Raw genomic sequence first — 21546 nt, forward strand, 5'->3', positions numbered from 1 at the left:
TAATCCCAGTGAAAGAATTAGAACAATCTCAGCTACTTCTGCTCTGCAAGTGACAGATGCTATCCTTTTGTTACGATTATGCAGTAGCTTAAGTAAGTGAAAAAAGAGGCTAGAGAGATTTCCACCAAGGAAGGAGACTAATTCCATAAGTCTGTGTGATCATGAGTACCTAGTGTTGGAAATTCAGATGGTGAACTTCCTGAAGCCTACCTAGAATTTTTAAGAATTTAAAGCAAAGTTACAGCCATTGCAGAAGAAGTATAGCCATTTGGTTTTCTACACAGAACCAGCCCCTGTATATTGTAAGAAGATTCTGGTTCAGCAGCAGAACTTTAGTCTGCAGAATGACACATCAAGAACTAGCCAAGCGACAGCCTACCTTGTTTTAGGTAGGATCGAGAAGCCCTGACCCATTAGGAACATAACCAATCTTGCACTGTTCCTGAATGTTAAAAACCAAACAATTTTCAAAAAGGGACAACAGAATAGCCTCAAATTCATTTTTATTTTTTTAAAAAATCTTCTATAATTTATCACAATCTGCTACGTTACAAAAAAAGTTGCACACATCAATACTTTGTTACAGATAATAAGGCTCTGTATCAACATTAACTATTGGAACTGCATTTCAAGTGATTTGGGAAAGCAGGTATAGGAAAATGGCAGTTACTGAGATGAACATTTAACACGTTTACATTATGGAAAAAAGTTTCAGTTTTCAGAAGGGCAGAAGGAGTATTGCAACAGAAGATTGGCTTCATGAGTACCTCTTTTAAATACGGCAGTTAGAAAGTTTTCTCACAATGTTTTTCTGGTAGTAGGTTAGAAGGGCAGCCTAACTTTTAGATAGTCATCGCTGCTCTAATTTTAGGCAATTTAATATAGACTCTCAAATGTGCATATTTGGTAACAACAAAAAATAATGCAGGGAACTGTTCAGCAGTTGTTGTCGTATGATGGAAACAGTTTATCTGAATGCCACCCCATAGTGGCAGTGTAGTTTCATCCCACTCTTGCTAACAAATGCAGAGCAAACCTAACAGGGTTGCATTGCCAAATATGACTCTCTAGATGCTACTAAACATTGTCTAGTGTTGAACAGTTATGCATACTGACTGCTCGGAACTGGAATTCACAACCTACAGTTGTGCCAGAAGTTCCTCATCCCACCACTGCATTGGCCCACAAGTCAGGAAAGCCCCTAACAATGGCACACACACACCTCTACTTGGCCAGGCACAACCACTGGCACAGAGAAACAAATGCAGTTATTTACTGCTGTGTCAGCATGGAGGCTCAGGCTAACACAGGTGTAAGAATCTGGTGCATCAAAATAAAACTTGGTCCCTATATTTTCCAAACTTTTCCACTTCAGGTAGATAATTGCACCTTTGAAGAGAATTCCCAAACTGATTCTTTAGCAGACTATTCTTACCAACTCTTGTTCAGGATGCTAAAGTACATCTCCCTTCAAGTTCAAGGCCTCTTCCAGCCAATGTACAGGCTGCATGTGTTGCTGGTCGTGCACTTCAAAGAAGTAGACAAGAGGCTTAGAGTGACCACATTCCAAGCAGTAGATATGCCACTTATTCAAAAGCACTAAAATGTCCTCATTTGCAGATTTCTCTTCCACACTGGCTACATTCACACAACCCACTTAAGCTGCTTTTTGAATTAATCCATGTTCTTGTACCAAACATGCTATGCAAATCCAGGCTGTTTGATCATTTACAAATTCATCCGTTAGTGTATTGTGTATACGTAAGTGTATTGTGTGGACACCACCTTTGAGGTGCTACTTCCTAGACAGCTTCTCAAGATAAAACACCTTTTCTCAAGAGTAAGAAATTTGGTTTTGAAAGTTAACCATGACAAAAGTCAAATATTAGCAGCCTGGCAACCAAATGTTGATGGATTTCTGTAAGTAGGTGTTAGTAATCAGGGCCACTAGCATCTTCTGTTACTGATAGCCTTCACTAATGAAGAACACTGTTGTACTTATCAAAACATTCATGGGGGGGGCTTTGTTTTTATCATGTTTGACAGATAGCGATATCAATAATTGGCACAATCACATGTTAAGACTGAGTAAAGATGGACCTTACCCTCTGGAAATAAACTTATGCCCTGAAAGTCCCAAACATGAAGGGTTGGTCACTCTGCTGAACCAAAAACAATTCAAAGGCCATCTTGCATGGGACAAAAGTAATCATGTCTCACAAGTGCTGAACTATAGGAAGGATGCATTACCGTTCATGCCATTAGCTGCTGAAGAGGAAGCAGAGAGCAGTATCTCGAGTCAGCTAATAGTTGACCCTTCCTGGACATAAATAGAAACACTTGGATCATAAGTAGTGGTACACCCAAAAAATAATGCCTTCCAGAGAGATTAACTTGGGAGGGGTGATGGGGAAAAATAATCAGTGAAAGGTTTCTACTTCTACCACAGTCCAGTCCCCATGGGGGGATGACATGTCCTCGGGGGAGAAGCTTGTCACAGAAGTGATGCTGGCCCGGGATTCTTCCAAAGGGGAGATCAGTTCTGTCCATTTGCCAATCTCTGCTTCGCTGTTCATTGCCCCCTTCCCACTGACAGCCCCAGGAGGTGCTTCTGCTGGGAAGAGCAGTGCTCGGCTGATAAGCTGCTGTACGACTGTGGCCTGGATGTTTCCTAGGTGAAGAGCCTGTTCTCGGGAGGTGGCGCGCAAACAGCGACTCCCATCCTCTTCATCTGGGCCAGGCGTTTCAGCACCACTTTCTACTTCATAGATAGTGGAGAGGATCTCTGATGGACATGGTTCCCAGGGGAAGGGCAAGCCAGCCCCATTGTCACCTACAAATAGGGCAAGGAGCTTGGGTTGGAAAGGATGGCCCTCAAGATGGGTAGTGGGCACAACAGACAGAAAGGAAGCGACAGACAAGAACAAAAAAGAGAAGGAGTGGAAAGAGGCTAGGTTTTTAAAGAAAAAAATGAGATATTTCTCAGATTTGCAAGAAATATATTCCATTGCAGTTACAATCCAACGCTTGGCCTGTAAGTGTTGTGATCCCAACTAATTAATTTTAAAATGGGTTCAGAGATTGTATTGGGCCCATCTCCAGTACCAGACATTTTTAGCGTGCTCATCTACTGCTAGTGGCTCCACTGGCCACGTCTTCCATGAAAGAGAACTATTAGGGCTGACTGCCTGAAAGGCCTGCAGACTGAGGTTTTTTAAAAAAATATCAGCAACTCTCTACTTCTTGAACAGCTTCCCTCCTAATAACTGCTCACATCAATCACCTAAAACTTTCTCAGAGTCAGAGAAAGAGATGCAGGAGTTCTTACGAGTGATTAAAGCTTCATTTTACCAGGATCTGTTCCTAATTCCTATAAGATTACTTGGTTCTAGTTTCAATCAACTAGATGGAGTAATGGAGCAAGGAGAAGCTGAAGGACATGAGGATTTAAATTGTTTCTCAGCTCCTATTACTCTATTAGCAAACCAAAATTATTTATCTAATTATGAATTCTAAAGCAGCTACCAAAGCAGAATCATTTTTGAATCCAGGAATCTTTCAGCATACGAACATGTTAAGACAAGAAATTGCAAAGTGAGTTTTCCCCAATGCCCTTCCCACTATTTCAATACACCTATGGCTTGAAAAGATCTAGATGCAATCCATCTCCTGAGGAATACTTCTGATCACTTCCTGTATTTCAAGACTGAAATTTCATTAAAGCAAATCTGTCTTGGTTAGCAAGAGGCTTTTAAGCTAACTAACCCCTTGCTCATTCCAGGAAATCAGAGGATCCCTGACAAATGGCCATCTAGCCTTCCTGTGATAGAAACATGACAGCTTCAATGATTCATTCATTTATAATGCTTAGCTCTTCTTACTGTGGAAAGGGTTTTCCTAATATTCAATCAAAAATCTACAATTCTATAAGCCTATTAGACCCAGCCCTGTTTTCCAGGGCATAGACAATAAGACTGGGCTCTCTATGGCCCTCTCTATGTTCACATGTTATCAGTATGGTTTGTTTGGCTTTGGCTTAGTGAATCCACCCAATGCTAGGATATTTGACTAAACACAGCAATGCGTGGATCTGGCCTGCATGATTCCTGTTCCCTAGAGAGGAGAGGCAGGTTCAGACTGCAGCGCAACTTGGATCAGATTAGTTATGAGCCCCATAAAAGCATCTGCCTGTCCAAGCATTTCAGGGGACTGTAACACTGTGCTGATTAATCCCTGCTCTGCTCTCTAATGTTCTCAGCGCCTGCTGGCCCAGGCACAGCTCAGTTCACCAAAGGATGCAAAATCTCATGGCATGAAGAGATTGCAAAAGGCACCTTTGCCAAAGGATTATTAAAGAAGACATCCCCAAGAGCTCATGGCTGCCGAACAGGATGAGGGATACCTTGGGATCAATTTTTCCTGATACTTGTTCTTATGTTCTAAACAAATCTGGTTTGCTTCTCCCATATGCCAGCCATGTTTGTGCAGTTCACATATAGCAAACCCCATGATTTCTGTTTGCATTCTAGAAGCTATTGGTCATTTCTGTTCCCATATCCACAATGCCCTGGTGGGATCTCAGAAGCCAATCATAACAGCCATATTTATTTGGCACCCCTCTTTCCAAGATAAAAACTGCAAGTAGTATGGATGGGTGGGGGGAGAAGACAGATTCCCTGGAAAAACAATACAGGCCAGATCAGATAGACAAAGTGATGCTTTATTTTACATATCCAAAGGCTAAGAAGTTTATTCCCACCATCACCACCACCACTAAGAAAAACACTAAAATATACACAACTTTCCCAAAAGAAGTCTATAAGAGGTTGAGAGGAAAGATCTTAACACACACAAAAACAAGAAAATGCCCGTTTGGCTAGAGACACAGATGGAACAAATACACATGGAGGGAGGAAGCCATCTCCATTCCCTATAGGGTACTATTGCACATTGACATACCACAGGTTGGCCCATCTGACAGAGACGGGGCAGGATCCTCTATACATTACCTGCAGCCAGACTATGAGCAGCAGTGAAAGGCTGGGATGATTCTTCTTCGTGCCCTCCAGTCTTCAAGGGAGCTGGGGTGAGGTGCAAGTGTTGCTCCCAATCCATGGGAATCTTGCTGCACGCCTCTTTCGGAAGCTGCTCCTTACTGCCCTCTGTGGAATGCTCTTCACTCTCCAGGGAAGAGAGGCCAGGGCTTTTGCCACAGCTATCTGTTGAATGGAGGTGAAAGGCACCAAAAACGTCACACGAAGCTGCAGAGTTGGTTGAGGCTGGAGTTTCTGTGCCAGCATCACCAGAACCTGGTTCATCAGACTCCTCTACTGAATGGGGCAAAGGTGGCTTGGTTGGGGGAGGAGATGTCAAGAGGCATACTGTTTTGGGGAAGCCTGCTTCCTTCAGAAGATCTGCATCCAATTCAGCTTCCTCTTCAGAGGATACAGTGGGCTCAGTAGGTGGATCTCCAAGGACTTCATCTGCTGGTAGGGTCTCTGCCTCATCATCTCCCTTTTCCATGTGGATGCCGAGATCAAGTTCACCAGGGAGGTCCTCCAAGGGACTCAGGAGCTGATGACAAGTTTGTTCCAGTTTCTCATCTGACTTAGACTCAACTCCAGAGCTACTGTCATATTCCCGCAGCTCCTCAGGTGTGCTAGTTTCACTACTGCTCTTACCTGCCAGATCAGGCCCACTTAATGTGCTGGATTTGGAAGATGAGCCCCCCTTCTCTGGGGAGAATGCTTTCAGCCCTGTACTACTTAGCAGCAACTCTGGCATTTCAGTCAACTGAGTGGGGTGTTCTTGTAACAACTCCAGGCTCTTCAAGGGAAGGCTCTGAGGTTTGTGCACTGACAGCTGAGCACCACTATTTGGTGAGATCTCCCCTGAAAGATGAAGCAAGAAGTCTGGAGTTTCACACTGGGTGACCTCTTCTTGTTTCATGTTACTCATACATTCTTCTGGAATTACTGCATCATCCTCAAGATCTCCAATGGTGGGATATTCATCTAAACTGCTAGATTGATCATCATGGTCTGCAGAAAGCTCTCCAGTCAATTCTGTAGGAATTGAAGTTGCAGCCACAAACACAGGGAGACGGGTTTGGTACTGAGCAACTGTTCCCGTCATTAAATGTTCTGCTACTTGCAGAACTTCCATTAACTCTTCATCTTCAGCATGAATAGGTGCACAGTGTACACCCTCCATCTGCTGAGAAGTGACTACCTTCTGTGTAAGTTCACTATCTTCAGTTGCAAGATCTAGGGGGCTCTTCAGTCTTTCATTCCCTACCTCCAGAGATACCACTTCCTTCTGCAGATCTTCCTCTGGATTCTGACACAAATTCAATACCCTGTTCACCATTTCCAACTCATTCCTGCCGTCATGGCCAGCTGCTAGAGACTCTGTTACAGTTTTCAAGGTAGGATCAACCTGATTAGCTGAGAGAGATTGCTCTGCTGAAAGACTGGGCTCCTCCTGTGTCCCTGCAAGGACTAATAGCTTTATGGTTTGAGTTTCTTCAAGCAATTCAGCCTCTAAAGTCAAGGACTCAGAAGAAGGAGACCTGTCTAGCATAGGAATGGCCTCATTTACTGAAATCTGGGAATCCTCAGCTGGAAGGGATGTTGTTGAAATATAGTGTATGTCAACACAAGACATGTCAGCGTTGTGCAAGAAATGGGGCTGCTCAATAGCCACTGAAGCATCAAAATGAAATGCTTGTTTTCTGAGGTGCTCAGAGTCCCTGCCTCCTCCTCCTCCTCCATGCCATAAGGTTTCTGCTGGAGAAGTTTGGTGAGAGACCTCCAACTGAATGGGAAAAGATGTTTCACAAGGGAATGCTGGCTCCAAACTGTGTGTTTCATCACCACTATCACAATGCAGCTCCAGGACATCAAGAGCAGCCAAGTGAGGCATTTCACCAGGAGAGGATATATTCATATCTTGTGGTCCAAGGCAGACTAGAGGTGCTTCAAGGAGCACTGGAGACAGCCCTTCTGAAGTATTAATGTTTGTCTGTTCAGCTCTGCCCTCTTCTTCTGAGCCTCTTGGTTCCATCTGCTTCATCCCTACTACTGTTATGCAACAGTTTGCAGTCTCTCGGGAGAGTACCTGGTCAAGAGTCTCTTCCTCTGTTGTAGATTTCAGCTTTTCTAGAAGCTTTGTATCCTTGATGGAAGCACTTTCTGCTTCTTTGATGGTTTTCTTGCAATTTCCTTCCTTGGCACTTGTCTTCTGAAGCTTCTTTTTTGGGGTCACTTGCTCACGACTGGAAACAGTATCTTTCTTCAGAAGCTTCTTGCCTGGATTCTCCCCTGCAGGCAGAAGCCTAGGAGAAGAGGCAAAGGCTTTTGGGGGAGTGGCTGGATGGAGACTCCCACCAGCTGCCTTGGCAGGAATTTGGGGTTTACTGGGGTCTGAAAACTTCTTTGCTGAAAATCTGCTGTTCATAGGTGTAGTCACATTCCTCTCCCCGAGTTTTTGCTCAGATTGTGATTTGGAGGCTGAGTATTTGGGATGCTTTAAGACAGGTGGCATTTTCACAAAGGAACTGGAGCTTGAAACCTTGGCATTTAGAACTGTAGCAGCTCTGGAAGCATCTGGAATAATAAAATACATTTTACATATTTGTTTGGACTGGAAAAGCTAACATGTAATCTGGGCAAAATACCCAAAAGTCCCTAGCGTCCAAAGGCCTATTTCTAACTGTAGCTTTAAGACTCACGTTCCCTGGCAAGTGAACGTGATCTTCCATTTAATATGGAAGTGACTGATATAGTTCCAAGCATCATAAAAATAACATTGTAGTATTTAATGCTTCAGTGGGCATTGTCCCTTCTTCAATGGGCTTATTGCTGTTGCAACCTTTCCCTCCTTGTATTTGGCAGGCCCCAAGCCTGTTTTGGAATAAGCTAGTATGTTAAAAGTATCTAATGCTTAGTGCAGACTTCCCTAACCTTTCCAGATGTGGAATATTAAATATTCCAATCACTGCATGTTTTGCTGGCCAATTGTTACCGGAGTTGGAGTTCAGCACAATCTCTTCAGATGCCTCTCTCATAACAATTGGCCAGCAAAAGCCACTACGACTACAGGAAATTATGGAAGCTGAAGTAAAAAACATTGGAAGGCACCAGGTTAGGGAAAGCTGATGAAATGGAAATCTAATTCTCACTAGGTGTGCTTAGTCAAGCGACCCTTTGCAGCCTTGATCCTCCATCTGCAATGTAGATCATTCTAAGTGATCTTAGAGAGTAATGATCCTTGAATGATAAAATAACACGCTATCTTTGAAATCCAAAAAACACTGCAAAACATCTCTATGAAGATCTGCCTCTAGCCTGATTACTTCCAGTTATATGCATTATCTAACATTCCTGTGAAATATGACCTTTCCCATTTAGGCACTGCGAAGTTCAGCTGGTAAGGCAGACGGGGCATTTGTGCCATGACCCCAGGCTACGTACCTCTCTGCGCTGCCAGAGTGCTTTTTGGCTGCTGTGTAGGTGTCGCCTGACCAGCAGGTGGCGCTGTTTGCTTATGTTTGTCCACACTCTTATCATTAGTAGCAATTCTGTTTAAAGAGGATGAAGTTGAATTCTTAGTCCCTGGCAACCAAGTCCTGAAACAGAGAGCAAACAATTATGCACAGGAGAAAACCTTGCCCAAACCTTTAGAAAACATAGTGGGCACATTTGTCCCAGCAATCTATCACCTCAATACAAATGGACTTGAAGCGTCGTCAAGTTCAGTCTATGAGCCAGGTTTGTCCTGACAGTACCAGCATTCGACACTTGCAGCAAAGAGAAAAAACTGCAGAGAGTTCAGCCATTAGATCAAGAACCAGATAGGATGTTTCCATTTGGGTTAACGGCTTGAAATGTATTCCTTCTAGCTACCCACCTTCCTCTTGCACCTGAAGGTATCTTCCAATATTCAAACAAACTGGGGCAGGAACAAAATCACAAAATAACCATGGTTTTCTCCAACTATTATTTTCAGTATCTGAACTGGAGCCATTTCCGATTCCCCTGTGAGGGTCTAGCCTGCATCTGGCACATATTCTAAGCTATCTTATTCTTTTACTGTTCATTTATCACAGTGTTTCTCAACCTTGGGAACTTGAAGAGGTGTGGACTTCAACTCCCAGAATTCCCCAGCCAGCATGGCTGGCTGGGGAATTCTGGGAGTTGAAGTCCACACCTCTTCAAGTTCCCAAGGTTGAGAAACACTGATTTATCACTTCTGCCTTCTAATTTTTGCTGAGACTATGCATATTCAATTATCTTTAATTTGCAACAGGTCAAATTTCAGACCGTTTGATCTCTGCCTAAACTCTTGCTTCCATCTGCATCTCTGATTTGGTGAGAGACTGGCATTTCAGACTAGACTGAAAATGACTGATATCACTTTCACACAGCCACCTCACTTCTACATGAGCAGCACAGCTCAAAATACAATCCAGCCTTTCCCAACCGGATGCCCTCTAGATGTGTCAGTGATAACTCCCGTTGACCATATTGACTGGGAATTCTAAGTTGTAGTCAAACATCTCTGGAGGACCTCAAATTGCAAGAAGGCTGAATTAGCTAATCTGACGTGCTTCTCTAAGGAATATGAACATGACAAAATTACATATTCCTTCTTTATCAGAATGACTGTATTGCTCCAGCCACTAGGAGGCTAAATACTGTACCACTGAGTTAATGTTTAGCCATGTATTTATTACATTTATATCTCACTTTAATCCAATTAAGAACACAGTGGTGCACAGATATACACATATACTATTAAAACTTTCACAGTTAAAAAAAAAACCTTAATAGAAAAACAACCATAACATAACAATAAATGGTGTCAGTCCCCAAACGTTCTATAAAAAATCTCTTTTAAGGTGTTTGTAGAAGGCTGTTACAATGTAATTCAAACCAGGATGCCATTCCAAAGGGCTGATGCTGCCACTGAGAAGCAGTGCCTTCTGACCCCAGCCCCCCTACCATCCAAAAGTGGGGGATCACAAGCTACTCCTCTCAGAAAGTGTGTGTAGTTGGGCCATTCTAGTGGGAGAATGTGGTCCTGAAGGTAACCTGGCGCCAAGCCGTAGAGGACTGCATGGGTTAAAATCAGCACTGTAAATTGCATGTGGAAGCTTACTGGTAGCCAATGCAGGGCCCATAGCACATGTGCAATGTGCACCCAATGCCAGTTGTTAGTAATTGTGTGATCTGCTGTCTTTTGGACTATTTGCAGCTTCTGTGTAGTTTTAGAGACAGCCCAAAGTAGAGCAAGTTGCAGTAGTCCAAAGGGGTAGTGATAAGGACATGAGCCACTGAACTGAGATCCTCTCACCCAGATAGGGCTGCAACTGGCACATCAGCCAAACCTGTACAAAAGACCCCTGGCCATGGCCTTTGCCTGCTGCTCTCAGCAGGAACCAGGAATCCAGGAGGACCCACAAGTCACAAACCTGCTCCTTAAAAGGTAACACCTATCACTGAAGCAAACAGAGACCCCTAATGGACAGACAGCAATTCTGTCTTGCTTGGATTGCCTGTTTGCCTGACGCAGACACTCTCAGCTTTCAGGCATCAGGGAGGACTTCAACAGTATCTCCAGCGTGGTCTGAGGTTGTGACATAGAGCTGGGTATCATCAACATAGTGATGACATTGAACCCTGAGCTGTTGAATGATCTCCTCCAGGAACTTCATGCAGATAGTAAGGAATGAAGGAGAGACCCCTGTGGCATTCCTTAAAGTGACCACTGGGCCAACATCTCCTTCCCCCACCAACCTGGAACATATGCTGAGGAAGGAGTGGAAGCACTGCAGCATAATGCCCCCATTCCCTACCCCCCCCCCAGATAATCCAGCAGTCAATGGTACTGAATGCTGTCGAGAGGTCTAAGAGGATCAGGACTCCCCCATCCAGGATCCCCAAAAGGTAATCTACTAAAGCAATCAATACCATCTCCATCCCAGGTCCAGGCCTGAATTCTGATTGGAAAGGATCCAGATAATCCATTTCCTCTGGGGTAGCAGTTCACAGTGATCCCCCCTCCATCTCAACAATCTTCCCTAAATAGATATGGTTGGAGACGGAGCAGCACTGAATACCTCTAGTTCCAAAAAAGTCCTCTTATGGAGGGGGCACATCTCAGCCTCTTTCAAGGCTGATGGCAACCCCCCCCCCCCAATGGTGCTGACCACGTCCTAGATCCGAGTAAGCACCTCTTCCCCAGTTACACACAGATGCACAAAGGGCAAGGATACAGCCCCCAAGTGGCAGAGGATATCCCCTAGAAAGCATCCTATCCACTTTATTGTCACAGGCCAAAATGAGTCCCAGCTAACATGGCAAGACAACAACATCATCCAAAAGGGTGGCTGTCAATTTCATTTGGACCAGGATGTGATCTAATCATGGCCAAGGGATGACAGAAATTCCCTCTATATCTAGATTACAAGACAGCTGCTTTGAGGTAAAAACAAGGGCTAACATCTGTCCTTCTGTATGTGTTGGGCCTGAGATTACCTGGGACAATCCCATGATTGCCATGACCTCCTGGGCACAGAGGTTGACATCCCTCAGCACCAACAGATGAGGGGGTCTCCATCACGAGCCTGAAGACCAGATCCAAGAGTCCAGGGAAGGATCCTGGTGGGCAGCACGGTGGTCGGTTCACCAACAAGATTCCCAGCTTGTCCCTACAATCCAGCCTAAATCATAGGCATTCATATCCCACTATCTGAGGAACAATGACCCTAGTCATATATAAGGTCTCAAGGCAGATCAACACCACCCTTCCACTCCAGCCATGGCCCCAAAACCCACCAGGGCAGATTTCAGATAGGGTGACATTGCTGCCTTCACCCAACCACATCTTGGTTATTTGCCAGGTGTGCAAGTTTGTCATGAATAAATGAGGGCTTGTTACAGACAGACAATGCCACTGAACAACAGTACCTCGAGGCCGGGAACACCCACACTCCAGCCACCTAGGCCCCAGAACAGAAATGGAGATCACCACCAAACTGGAGGCCTCCCTTCCACTGGAACAGCTCATTCAGTCCTTTTATCCACTGATTGTATATATGTTCCTCACAGAAATTGCATCAGTTGAGGTATGCAATAGTAAACTATAGTATAGTACACTTGTATACTAGACAGTTATTTGCCTTGTTATAGAGGCATTCCTTGGCTTTAGCTCCAATAAGCTGGCAGCCCTCCATTCTGCTACTAGTATGATTTACTCTTATTACACTACAGTTCTAAATACACTTGTGTACTGTTTGCAATGTTCTCTTCTTTCTTTCTAATGGGATTGGGGTCATATCAAATTGCTATGATGACAGAGAGACAGTGGTGAAACGGACAGAGTGCCAAACTGGGACTGCAAAGATCCAGGCTCAAATCTAGATACAGACATGACACTCAGGTGTTGTAAGCAAGACGGTGTCTCAATCAAACCTATCTCACTGCTTTAATAGGCGCACATGCATGCATTCCGTATATGCAACCTGACCAGTCTGAAGAAATACATTATATTAACGTACAACAACTGCTCCCACCATAACTGACAGCAATTCCCTCTGTCAAGGCACTGCTTTATACCTCAAAAACCTGGCATTTCTGAGCAAATCAGCACACACATACAGAGAGAGGGCATTTAAAATCCCAATTCCTTGACTGGTACATCTGGAACTGGTACCAAAAGCTGATACCTGGAAGGTTTAGTCTGTTCAACTCTCCTGGGCTTTGCTGAAGGTGTCTTTGAGGCTGGTGGAAGAAAGAAAAAAAAAAAGGCAACCGCTTAACAATCATCTGACACATTGCAATGAATGCATGCAAGAGTTATCTGTTGAAAGTAAGACAAGGGAAGATTTCTTTTTCAGGATTAAGCAGTATGTCATGGCTTTCAGAAAATCATCAGAGACAAATACAGAAGGTGTAGCATCCTGAGAACTCAGCCTTAAGGCTACCACAATTAACTGCTTGCCTGGTTATGAGTTTTGAAAGGCCATCCAAAGTTCTAATGATTTAAGAAAAGAGAGCCTGCCAATCATCCATACAGTTCTTACATTCTTCCCAACAGCCGGCAGCATTAGATGGCTCTCAGTGAGGAATTCAGATTTTTTCTGAATAAAAGAATAAATCAGAACGTGTGTGCATTTAAAACCATTCTCAAAGACGCCGAAAATGCAGGAAGGAACCAAGTCCAGGATTAATTACTCCATGCTAAAAAAAAAAACAGGCAAAGCATACCTAAAGCTATGGGTTGTGTGGTCACCTTTGTGGGTTTTTGCTGCATCTCCTTCTCCAGAGCCATCTTTTCTGAAGTCTTCGGTCCACTTGGCCAGTCCCCTGTTCCCTTTTTCACTGTCACTCTAGCAGACAGGTTGGCAGCGCTGCTGGTCTTGGGTGCCGACTGCTTTGGCTGCAGCACGTTGGTCCTCCCAGCTGTTCCATCACCAAGTGTCCTGGAAGCCCCACAAGGAGCTGAAGGAGGATGAGCGGCAGGGGCTGCTGGCTGCTTCCTGTTGGGAACCTTGTTTGCTGGCTGAGAGGCCTTGACGGCCTTTTGTTTGGAAGCAATTGGCACCCTTTTCCTAGCAGTTACCACACCATTGGCCTGTGAAACTGAGGCTCCACTAGCAGCTTTGCCGCCGTCATCCATCTTCACATTCACAGGCCCCAGGCAGGTGGTATGTGTCCCTCTGAATGGCTTGGCAGTTTTCACTTTGGTCCTGAAAAAGAGGAGCACTGCCAAGGTGACCTGAGCCATATCTATTGCTGGACCTCCAAGAAGACACAGTAGAGACTGTAACTATGCGTATTTCAGCTCCTGCTTACTGATGGTGGAAGATGACACTGGATGCAAACAGGATTGCAGTCAGCACTGACAAAATGCACAAGGAAATCAGAATATGCTATCCTCTGTTCACCGACGTTATCCTTACTTTATTGTCACAGACTTTTACAACAATATTCATCACTGATAGGACCGACAATTACATCTAGGATATCACAAAACTCACCTTCTAGGGAGGCCACGTCAGAGCAACGACGACTTTCAGCTTGCTGTGGCAAAGGTGAACAACCTTGTTCGGACCACGGTTTTGGAGCAGTCTGCCAGGAGCTGCATTCCAAAAAGTAGATGGGCTCAGGTCAAAGTTCAGTTGAAAAGATATTCACATACGCACACCATCAATTCATTTTCCTCTAAAACATGCTTACACTTACACTTTCCTCTAAGCAATCCCGGTATTACTGCCTATAAAAGAAAAATCCCAAAAGAAATCTTTAATCTCAGTTCCTTACTGCACAGAAGTCACTAGCTGAAGTCACACATCATGAGAAGCCACAAAGTTTTTGAGTTGATTTTTTTTTCTTTGCGCTACTTGTGGTACTATCTGTTTAATCATATTTTCCATAAACCATGATTGCAATGTGCAAATTCAGCCAGTGAACAATGCATTACTGAAGCAGAAGGGACTACAAAAAAAGAGTATCTTAAATAGGCTCGATAACGTCTTTTCAGCCACTAGAACATTTTAAGGCTGCTTTTCCTACCTGATGTCCCAAGGGGCAATGCTCCTTGCCACAGCAAAAGAAAAGCCAGAGCCAACGCTATCCACCCACCCATTCTCCCAGTCTGATCACACATTGATCAGTATGCATCAATGCTTTCTGTGGTACAAGGAGAGAGAAGAAAAACTCCCATTTCCCATTAACAATCTCCTTTACGCCCTCCATCCCCAGCACTGTAGAGTCTGGAAAGGCAAAGGCTCCTGATTCAGAAAGCCAGTTGCTTCTGGCCCCCTTCACTCACGTTTGTGTGTAGGACCTCTGGGTGGATGGGCAGCCATAGCCTGTTCTTTTCCTTCTTGCTCTTGCACCCTTTCCTCATTTAGCAACCACAATCAGTTCCTTAAATAGGAAGTGAAATGGTCACTAAGCGAACACATGACTGAGAGAGAGAGGGTGCGAAGGTCACTGGTTGCTGCCATCTCATTCAGATAAAGTTCTTGTATAGCTATACCAGCATTACTCTCACTCTGGCATGCATTGCTATCAGACGCAGAAACGTGGTCATAAGTGCATGCATTGGTCGTTAATTTTTTTAAAATTACCCTTATATTTGCAAGTGGCCACTAAGTGAGGTAGCCGCTAAACAAGGAGTGGCTGTACTGCAAGAGGAGCCAGATCCTTCTCTAGGCTGCAGCAAAGTAGAGGACAGCACTTGCTTCTTGGTGCTACACAGGGAAGCTGTCTACTGTACGCTTAGCAATTCTGGAGGGCTTCTATCAGGCCGGTATATTGTGCGCCCTTGTGCTACAAATCAGTTGGGACAATGCTCCTTTAACCGAACAGGTGAGAACTTTCAGTGGGGACACTGAAGATCACCATTATGGCTGATCTTACTTATGCTCTGTAGCATCTCTACTGATGTGTGAATTTTATATCTATGAAACAAGGCAGCAACATCACTGACTACAGCAATAATCAGAATCAGCACCTATTAGATTCAGGAAGGAGTCCAAAGGCCACACCAAAACAGCATGCCACTAATAGCACATGCATGTACACAGCTTGGACCAACTGCTATTCATACACAGACAGATGCACCCCTGCAAACTGACAACACCACACCACATTTGTATCCTATCTTTCCATTCAATACAAAGCACTCTAAGTGGGAGTTTAGCAGAACAAGTTTCTCTACGAGCCTCTAATCCACTTATTCTACCACCGGCCTCTTGAAGGAAGGCAAGTTAGAAGTTCGTTAGTAAATGCCCCCTAGTTTTGAGTAAATACAGCACCCGCAGCTTCTCTTCAAGGCTCCAAGCCCTTCCCTAGAGCCACAATGAATTTAAGAGGGCAGAATACAAAGTCTCACCATCTCATCTGAAAGTGGCATTATATGGAAAATGGTCTGTCTTGAAACTTGAAGGAGTTCATATCATCACATTATTTGATATTGGATTCAAGATGTATTTGCTCTTTCACCAAACCCTGTTTCTCTTCCCCAAAGCGTGAACTATAGGTTTGGTTCCAAAAGCAGTAAAAAGAAGCTGGGAAAGCTTAAGGTACACACTGATAAGCAACAGAGGCTCCCTGCCCCTATCTTTACCAAGACATCAGGCAAGCCATTATTTGACTTGTGAGGATACAATAGGTGAGGCTGCAGTTATCACACAATCATGGAATGCGAGGGTTGGAAGAGACCTTGGAGCTCTCGCTTATCCCACGCAGCCGCTCACCCAATGAAGGAATAGACTACTACAACATTGCCAACAGAAGGTTATCCACCCCTTGTTAAAACACCCTCCCAAGGAAATCTCTTTCGTTGCTGAACAGCTTAAGAAGTTTTTCTTCACGTCCAACCAAAATCTATTCCCATATAATGTAACCATTCTTTGGGGTCCTGTCTTCTGGACCAACTTTGCCTGTTCCACAGACTACATGGCTGCCATTCAGATATGATATCTCCACCTACCTTGCCATCCTATACTATGCTTTGATTTTCCTATCCAAGTGTAAGACTGCATTTGCATTGTATAGTATAGGGCTCAGATACCTGAGAGACTGCTTATCTCCAATAGTTTCTGCCTGCAGAGTGGGTGCACTCCAGGTCCCCTCCATTAAACACTGGCATCTTGTGGGACCTAGGAAGCGGGCCTTCTCTGTCAGGGCCTCCACCCTCTTGAACAGCATCCCCCCAGAGATAAGGATGGCGCCCTCTCTCCTGGGGTTCCAGAAAGCCTTGAAAACCAGGCTCTGGTCCCAGGCCTGGGGTTGATGCTTATTAGTTAATGGCCCCAATTTTGTTCTGTGAGTTTTGTTAGCAGCATATTTTAATCTGGGCTGCCTGTATCCCCCCCCCCTTTTTAGTTTTGTACGCTGCCCAGAGTCCACTAGAGTTTGGCAACCAATAAATTTAAATAAATACATTTGTCTCTACTGAAATTAATTTTGGGAGTTTTGTCCAACGTTCCATTGTACAAGATCCTGTTCAGTCTTGATACTGTCCTCCAAGGACTTAGCTTCCCCTTAATTTTTGTGTAATCTGCAAATATGATAAAGCCAATTTTTAAACCCTCATCTAAATAATTAATAAATATGTTCAACAGCACAGGGCCTAAAAGAGAGTCCTGTGGTATGCCACTCAGTGCTTCCTTTGGTGCATAACTGTTCAGCCAGCTCTAATATCTATTAAATGGTAACATGGTCCAGCCCACATGCCATCTTCTCTACTATCTCATTGGAATATTGTTGTATATCATAGTCTAGTTTTACCAGAATATCTCTGGGCTCTCCTGGCTCATCATCCTAGTAAAATGTTTTTCAAAAAGAATAAAAAGGATTGCTAGCAACCAGCATGTGATCCAGTAGTTGCCATGCCAAGTACCCAAACTCAGCCTGGCATCCAAAGGGCAACACTTATAGCATCTACACATCCAATGCAGTCCCAGGAGAATGGCATCATCCCTGATTTGGTTTTGTTTTTTAATTTTTCCTTTACTCCCACCTGAGTGATCAGCCTCATGGTCTTGGCAGCCTGTGTACCCAAGCATTTTGAGATAATTCATAGCAACTGTAAGTACACAAGAAGAGAAGACATCCTGAACCTTGTGCTCTCCAGATGTATTGGGACTGCACCTTCCATTGTTCCCAGCCAACCTGGCTGCTTATATAGAGGGGATGTGCCAGGATCGAAGCAAGCTGCTATATGAGAAGGTATCTGCAAGATGTACCATTGACTAAAGAAACCAGTTACATAATTAGAAGACAACAACTTAAGGAAGTTCACAGGATCGTCTCCTCCATGTACAGAATGTACACACAAGGATCAGAGAACATCACATGGAAATGCAATTTGAATTAACATAATAAAGAAAGCTTTTTCCACTTATGGTAAACCAGGGTCACAAGGTACAATACAGATCATTCCCCTTAATTGATCAAGGATGCATTTTATTCCCCTGTGCCCAGCTACTCAATGCCATGAAGGAGCCAGGCAACAGAGTCTCCATTTGCTTTTATTCAGTTGCTTCTACTAAAGACTCAGCTGAATCAACTCATCCATTTGTTTGGTTCTTGCAGTGGCAACAACTCCCAAGCATTAGCCCTTGTCTTTTTGGGGGAGAGGGGAAACTGATGCAAAACAGAGCCAATAAAAGGACTGTTGAGTGCAATCAGAGTGCATTTTATGGGATCTCTCTCTGCAACAGCTCCATTTCCTTATACTTAAGTCACACTCAGTAGAAATATCTGTGTTCCTTTACATGATCTCCTTGAGATACGTTTTACAACCTTCCCCATCATCTGCTACCAAACATTTCCGGTTGGAAACCATTTTCTCTTTTCTGCCACTGTCTAAAATTGATTTTGTTCGAACACTTTGCCTCTTTTCCATCACCCACCTCCTTGACTTTATCAGTACCTTTTTTATCCTTCATTCTAGTCCTTCTGTAACAAAGTTAGGACAGCTTTTCCCAACCCAGTGCCCTTTTAGAAGTGTCAGCTGGGAAGGATGAGATTTATAATCTAACACAGAGAATCATCCTATTTTTAAAATCCATCCATCTTAACCCATCAAAGTTTTTTCTTCTTTGGAATAGCTCATATCTGCCCTTAAGCATCATTTTAAGAGCTGTTAATTCATCAAGAACCTAATTTTACTTCTATTCTACTCAGCATGTCATTGTTGCTATTGTTACAGCTTGGATATCCCTTATTCCAACTCAGAAGAGTAGAAGCTCTTTATTTTTAAGAGAAAATGTTCACAGATCCCCAACTTTAGGGGCAATGTTAAGATTAGAACATTTATATCTTTCTCTCCCAGAAATGCACAACCCTTTGTTCAATGGAAGCTGCAGGAGCCCATGTGAAGATAAAAGAGAGAATTAAGTGGCTGCTGGTGAATGAGCAAATAACAATTTAGCTCAGCTTGTATTTGGCTGTGGGAATGCATTCTCATTTTTTTTTAAATGAGATTTAGCCAATAAAAAGAAGAGAAAGAACAACTCTTCCCTCTGACAAAGCAGCATCGGGTGAGGCTGCCGCCCATTACCACCACAGACCCCTCCCTTAACAAAGAAAAAGGACCAGCGACCGCGCCTCTGACCTACTCTCAATGGAGACTTCTAGAGATGGGAACTGCTCCCGTCGTCAGATACGCTGGCTTATTTCTTTGCCAAGTCTTCCAGCGCCCATCCACTTACACCACTTATAGTCTGAATTCCATTTCTAAAAATACCCCAGATCAATCCATTAACAAAACAGCCACACACGCAAATGGCAAACAGACAACCATCCTTTAAGTTCAGCAAGGAAGCAATCAGGCAGGCAAAGGCGGGGTGGAAACCGCCGCGGCTAAAATGCGATTCTTTTTCCCAACAGGGTAACCAAAAAGGAAGAGTTCATGCCCAGAAAAGACTCCGGATCCATTTCCTGAGTTTTCCTTCGGCCGGAAGAAAAAGAACCCATTCAGAAACTGCCCAGCTTAACAAAGCCACAGCTCGGCCCAGCCCACCAACCCACCGCGGCGCGGTTCCTTCCCTCGCTGCACCTGCCGGCGAGCTGCCTCTCGGCGCGCGGCATCCCCCACCTGGCTCTCTCGTCCACGCCGCCCATCCCTTGCCCTCCAGAGGCGATCCCCAACAGCGCGAAGCCGGCGGGGAGAGAGTCATCCAGCGTCCCTCCGCCCCCCCCCCCCCCCGCTTGCAGTTCCCAGGGCGCCGGCCGGGAACCGCCTCGCCGGCCCAGGAGCTCCGGCGTCGTCCCCCGCCCGGCGCATGCTGACGGCTGTTACCTCGCTTGCGCTGCGCCGGGCAGCCGAGCCAACCTTCCTTCCAGCACCGAGCGAGCGAACTCCGGCCTGGCTTTGTCTGCGGGAGGGCCGGTCTGTGCCCCTGCTGGTGCCGGCGGGCGCTTGCACTGGGCGTATGTAGGACGAGCGTAGCGCCGCCGCCACAAAGTAGGCATTGGGCGAGGATGGGCGGGGGAACCAGAAATGCCCATCTCAGTTACCTGGCCAGCCAATGGCAGTGCTGGTTGGTATTTGGAAGGGATGATGTCACTCCCGCGAAGAAGCCGGGGCTGAGCTGATCGATTGTCTCGGGCTACAAGAGGCAGCTATTGTACCCCTTGCCCCACCCCCAGCTAATGTGGCAGCTGGTTAATAGATCAATTCAGCCGGGAAAAAGGGAAGGGGAGAAGGGAGGGAGCGCGCTAACCCTTTCGCTGCCGCAGTGCTATTAGCCAACCTTCTAAGTCATACCTCCTCGCGCAGAAAACAGGTCTGATTCATGCACCAAGGGACATCGCGGCAGTCTGAGGCTGGGGGCGTGAACGGGATTCCCTGCAAAGGAAAGAGGACGAGCGGGGTTAGGCCCCTTTTCCACGGGTGCCAAGATGAGCTGGCCTCAGGAGACTAAGCTGGACCCTCACCTCCCTGCAGGAGCAGAGCCGCGTGGGGAGGTTCCACCTTTCCGGAGCGGGAGTTGAGGCTTGACTAAACAGTTCATCTGATAGGCCACACGGCGCCCTAGGTGAATCCATATCCACGCCCTCAGGATGCGCGCGCGCATCACGCGTAAGCTTTGCTTTCCTAGTACAGTATATACCCATCTAAGCTAATTCTCTAATTAAAAATTCCGTCGTATGAAAGAGAATGTCCGAAACGACTCCTACCCTACAGGCCTTCCACGTAAACCACAAGTAATGTTATAATTACATTTATAGGCCCTACTGCAATCCTTTGTATGCACAACCTAGAAAAAAGTAGTTGTTGAATGTTGTGTGATGATGATTTGATCAGTTATGTGCCATCAACTCTTAGTGACCAGATAGACAGATTTTCTCCACAACAATTTGTCCCTGACCTGGTCTTTCAGGTCTTCCAATGGTAGTGATTATGAAAGATTGCGTACATTTAATTGGTAATACACTGACTTTGAACAAAAGTATTCCATCGAGCTGAAATGCAAACTCTAGCCTTCAGCAGCCTTTAGTCTTTGATAGGAGTTCTACCAAAGGATCAGGGAAGCCCAGCTGTACTTGATTATTTTTGTAAGTCAATGCCTTCCTGTACAAAATGGTCAAAATGATGAAACAAAAGTGTTGGGACTATTTCATTGTCATTCAGAAAGAGAGCTGTGTTGTCTTCCACTTCCCTCCACCATACCATTGCTGTATTTAAAAAAAAACAACCACAAATTGGAAATCCATGGTGAAGCAAATGTAATAATCTCAGAGTAACCATTTTAATCAGTCTAGAAGTTTTGTCTGGGGTTTTTTTTTGTAAGTAAAAAGTCTCCTTCGAGTGAAACTCAACTCTTGGTGATTTTGTGGACGTGATGACCATATAATTTTCTTGGCAACAAGACAGAAATGGTTCACCATTGTCTTCTTGCAAGTTTTTTTTTTCAACTTCCAAGTCTAGTCTCTGACTCTGAGATTCACGGGGGTCTCCCCTCCAAATGCTACCCACCTCAGCCCTGCTATTCTGAGGCAGCCAAATTTGGCTAAGGGC

The 21546-nt window shown here is 44.8% G+C and overlaps 1 protein-coding gene across 2 annotated transcripts; it reads right to left on the reverse strand.

Annotated features, from left to right (window-relative positions):
* Window positions 1-494: 494 nt before the first annotated feature.
* PRR36 (proline rich 36) lies at window positions 495-19976 on the reverse strand. 2 transcript variants are annotated; one of them, XM_088133566.1, is made up of 7 exons: window positions 19825-19976; window positions 14045-14145; window positions 13272-13753; window positions 12731-12785; window positions 8475-8629; window positions 5010-7607; window positions 495-2833 (listed from the first exon to the last, which is right to left on the reverse strand). In XM_088133566.1, exons 3-7 carry the CDS (start codon window positions 13681-13683, stop codon window positions 2421-2423), a joined length of 3633 nt encoding a protein of 1210 aa, XP_087989692.1. In that variant the 5' UTR covers window positions 13684-13753; window positions 14045-14145; window positions 19825-19976; the 3' UTR covers window positions 495-2420. The 2 variants fall into 2 exon arrangements, with proteins under 2 accessions (XP_087989692.1, XP_087989693.1); XM_088133567.1 differs by having other exon boundaries at window positions 2696-2852.
* Between the last annotated feature and the right edge of the window lie 1570 nt (window positions 19977-21546).

Source organism: Python bivittatus, unplaced genomic scaffold (genome assembly GCF_059951505.1).
Source record: "Python bivittatus isolate LINGU-HERP-01145 unplaced genomic scaffold, Pbiv_v1 ctg000080_np1212, whole genome shotgun sequence".
Taxonomy (NCBI): Eukaryota; Metazoa; Chordata; class Lepidosauria; order Squamata; family Pythonidae; genus Python; species Python bivittatus.

Bases quoted from the DNA above. Each gene is read 5' to 3' on its own strand.
- PRR36 (XM_088133566.1), bottom strand. From the start codon at position 13,683: ATGGATGACGGCGGCAAAGCTGCTAGTGGAGCCTCAGTTTCACAGGCC. The intron at 12,786-13,271 runs GTATGCTTTGCC...TTCTTCCACCAG, and splicing joins CACACAACCCATAGCTTTAG to CCTCAAAGACACCTTCAGCA. The intron at 7,608-8,474 runs GTACGTAGCCTG...TTATTATTCCAG, and splicing joins CACTCTGGCAGCGCAGAGAG to ATGCTTCCAGAGCTGCTACA.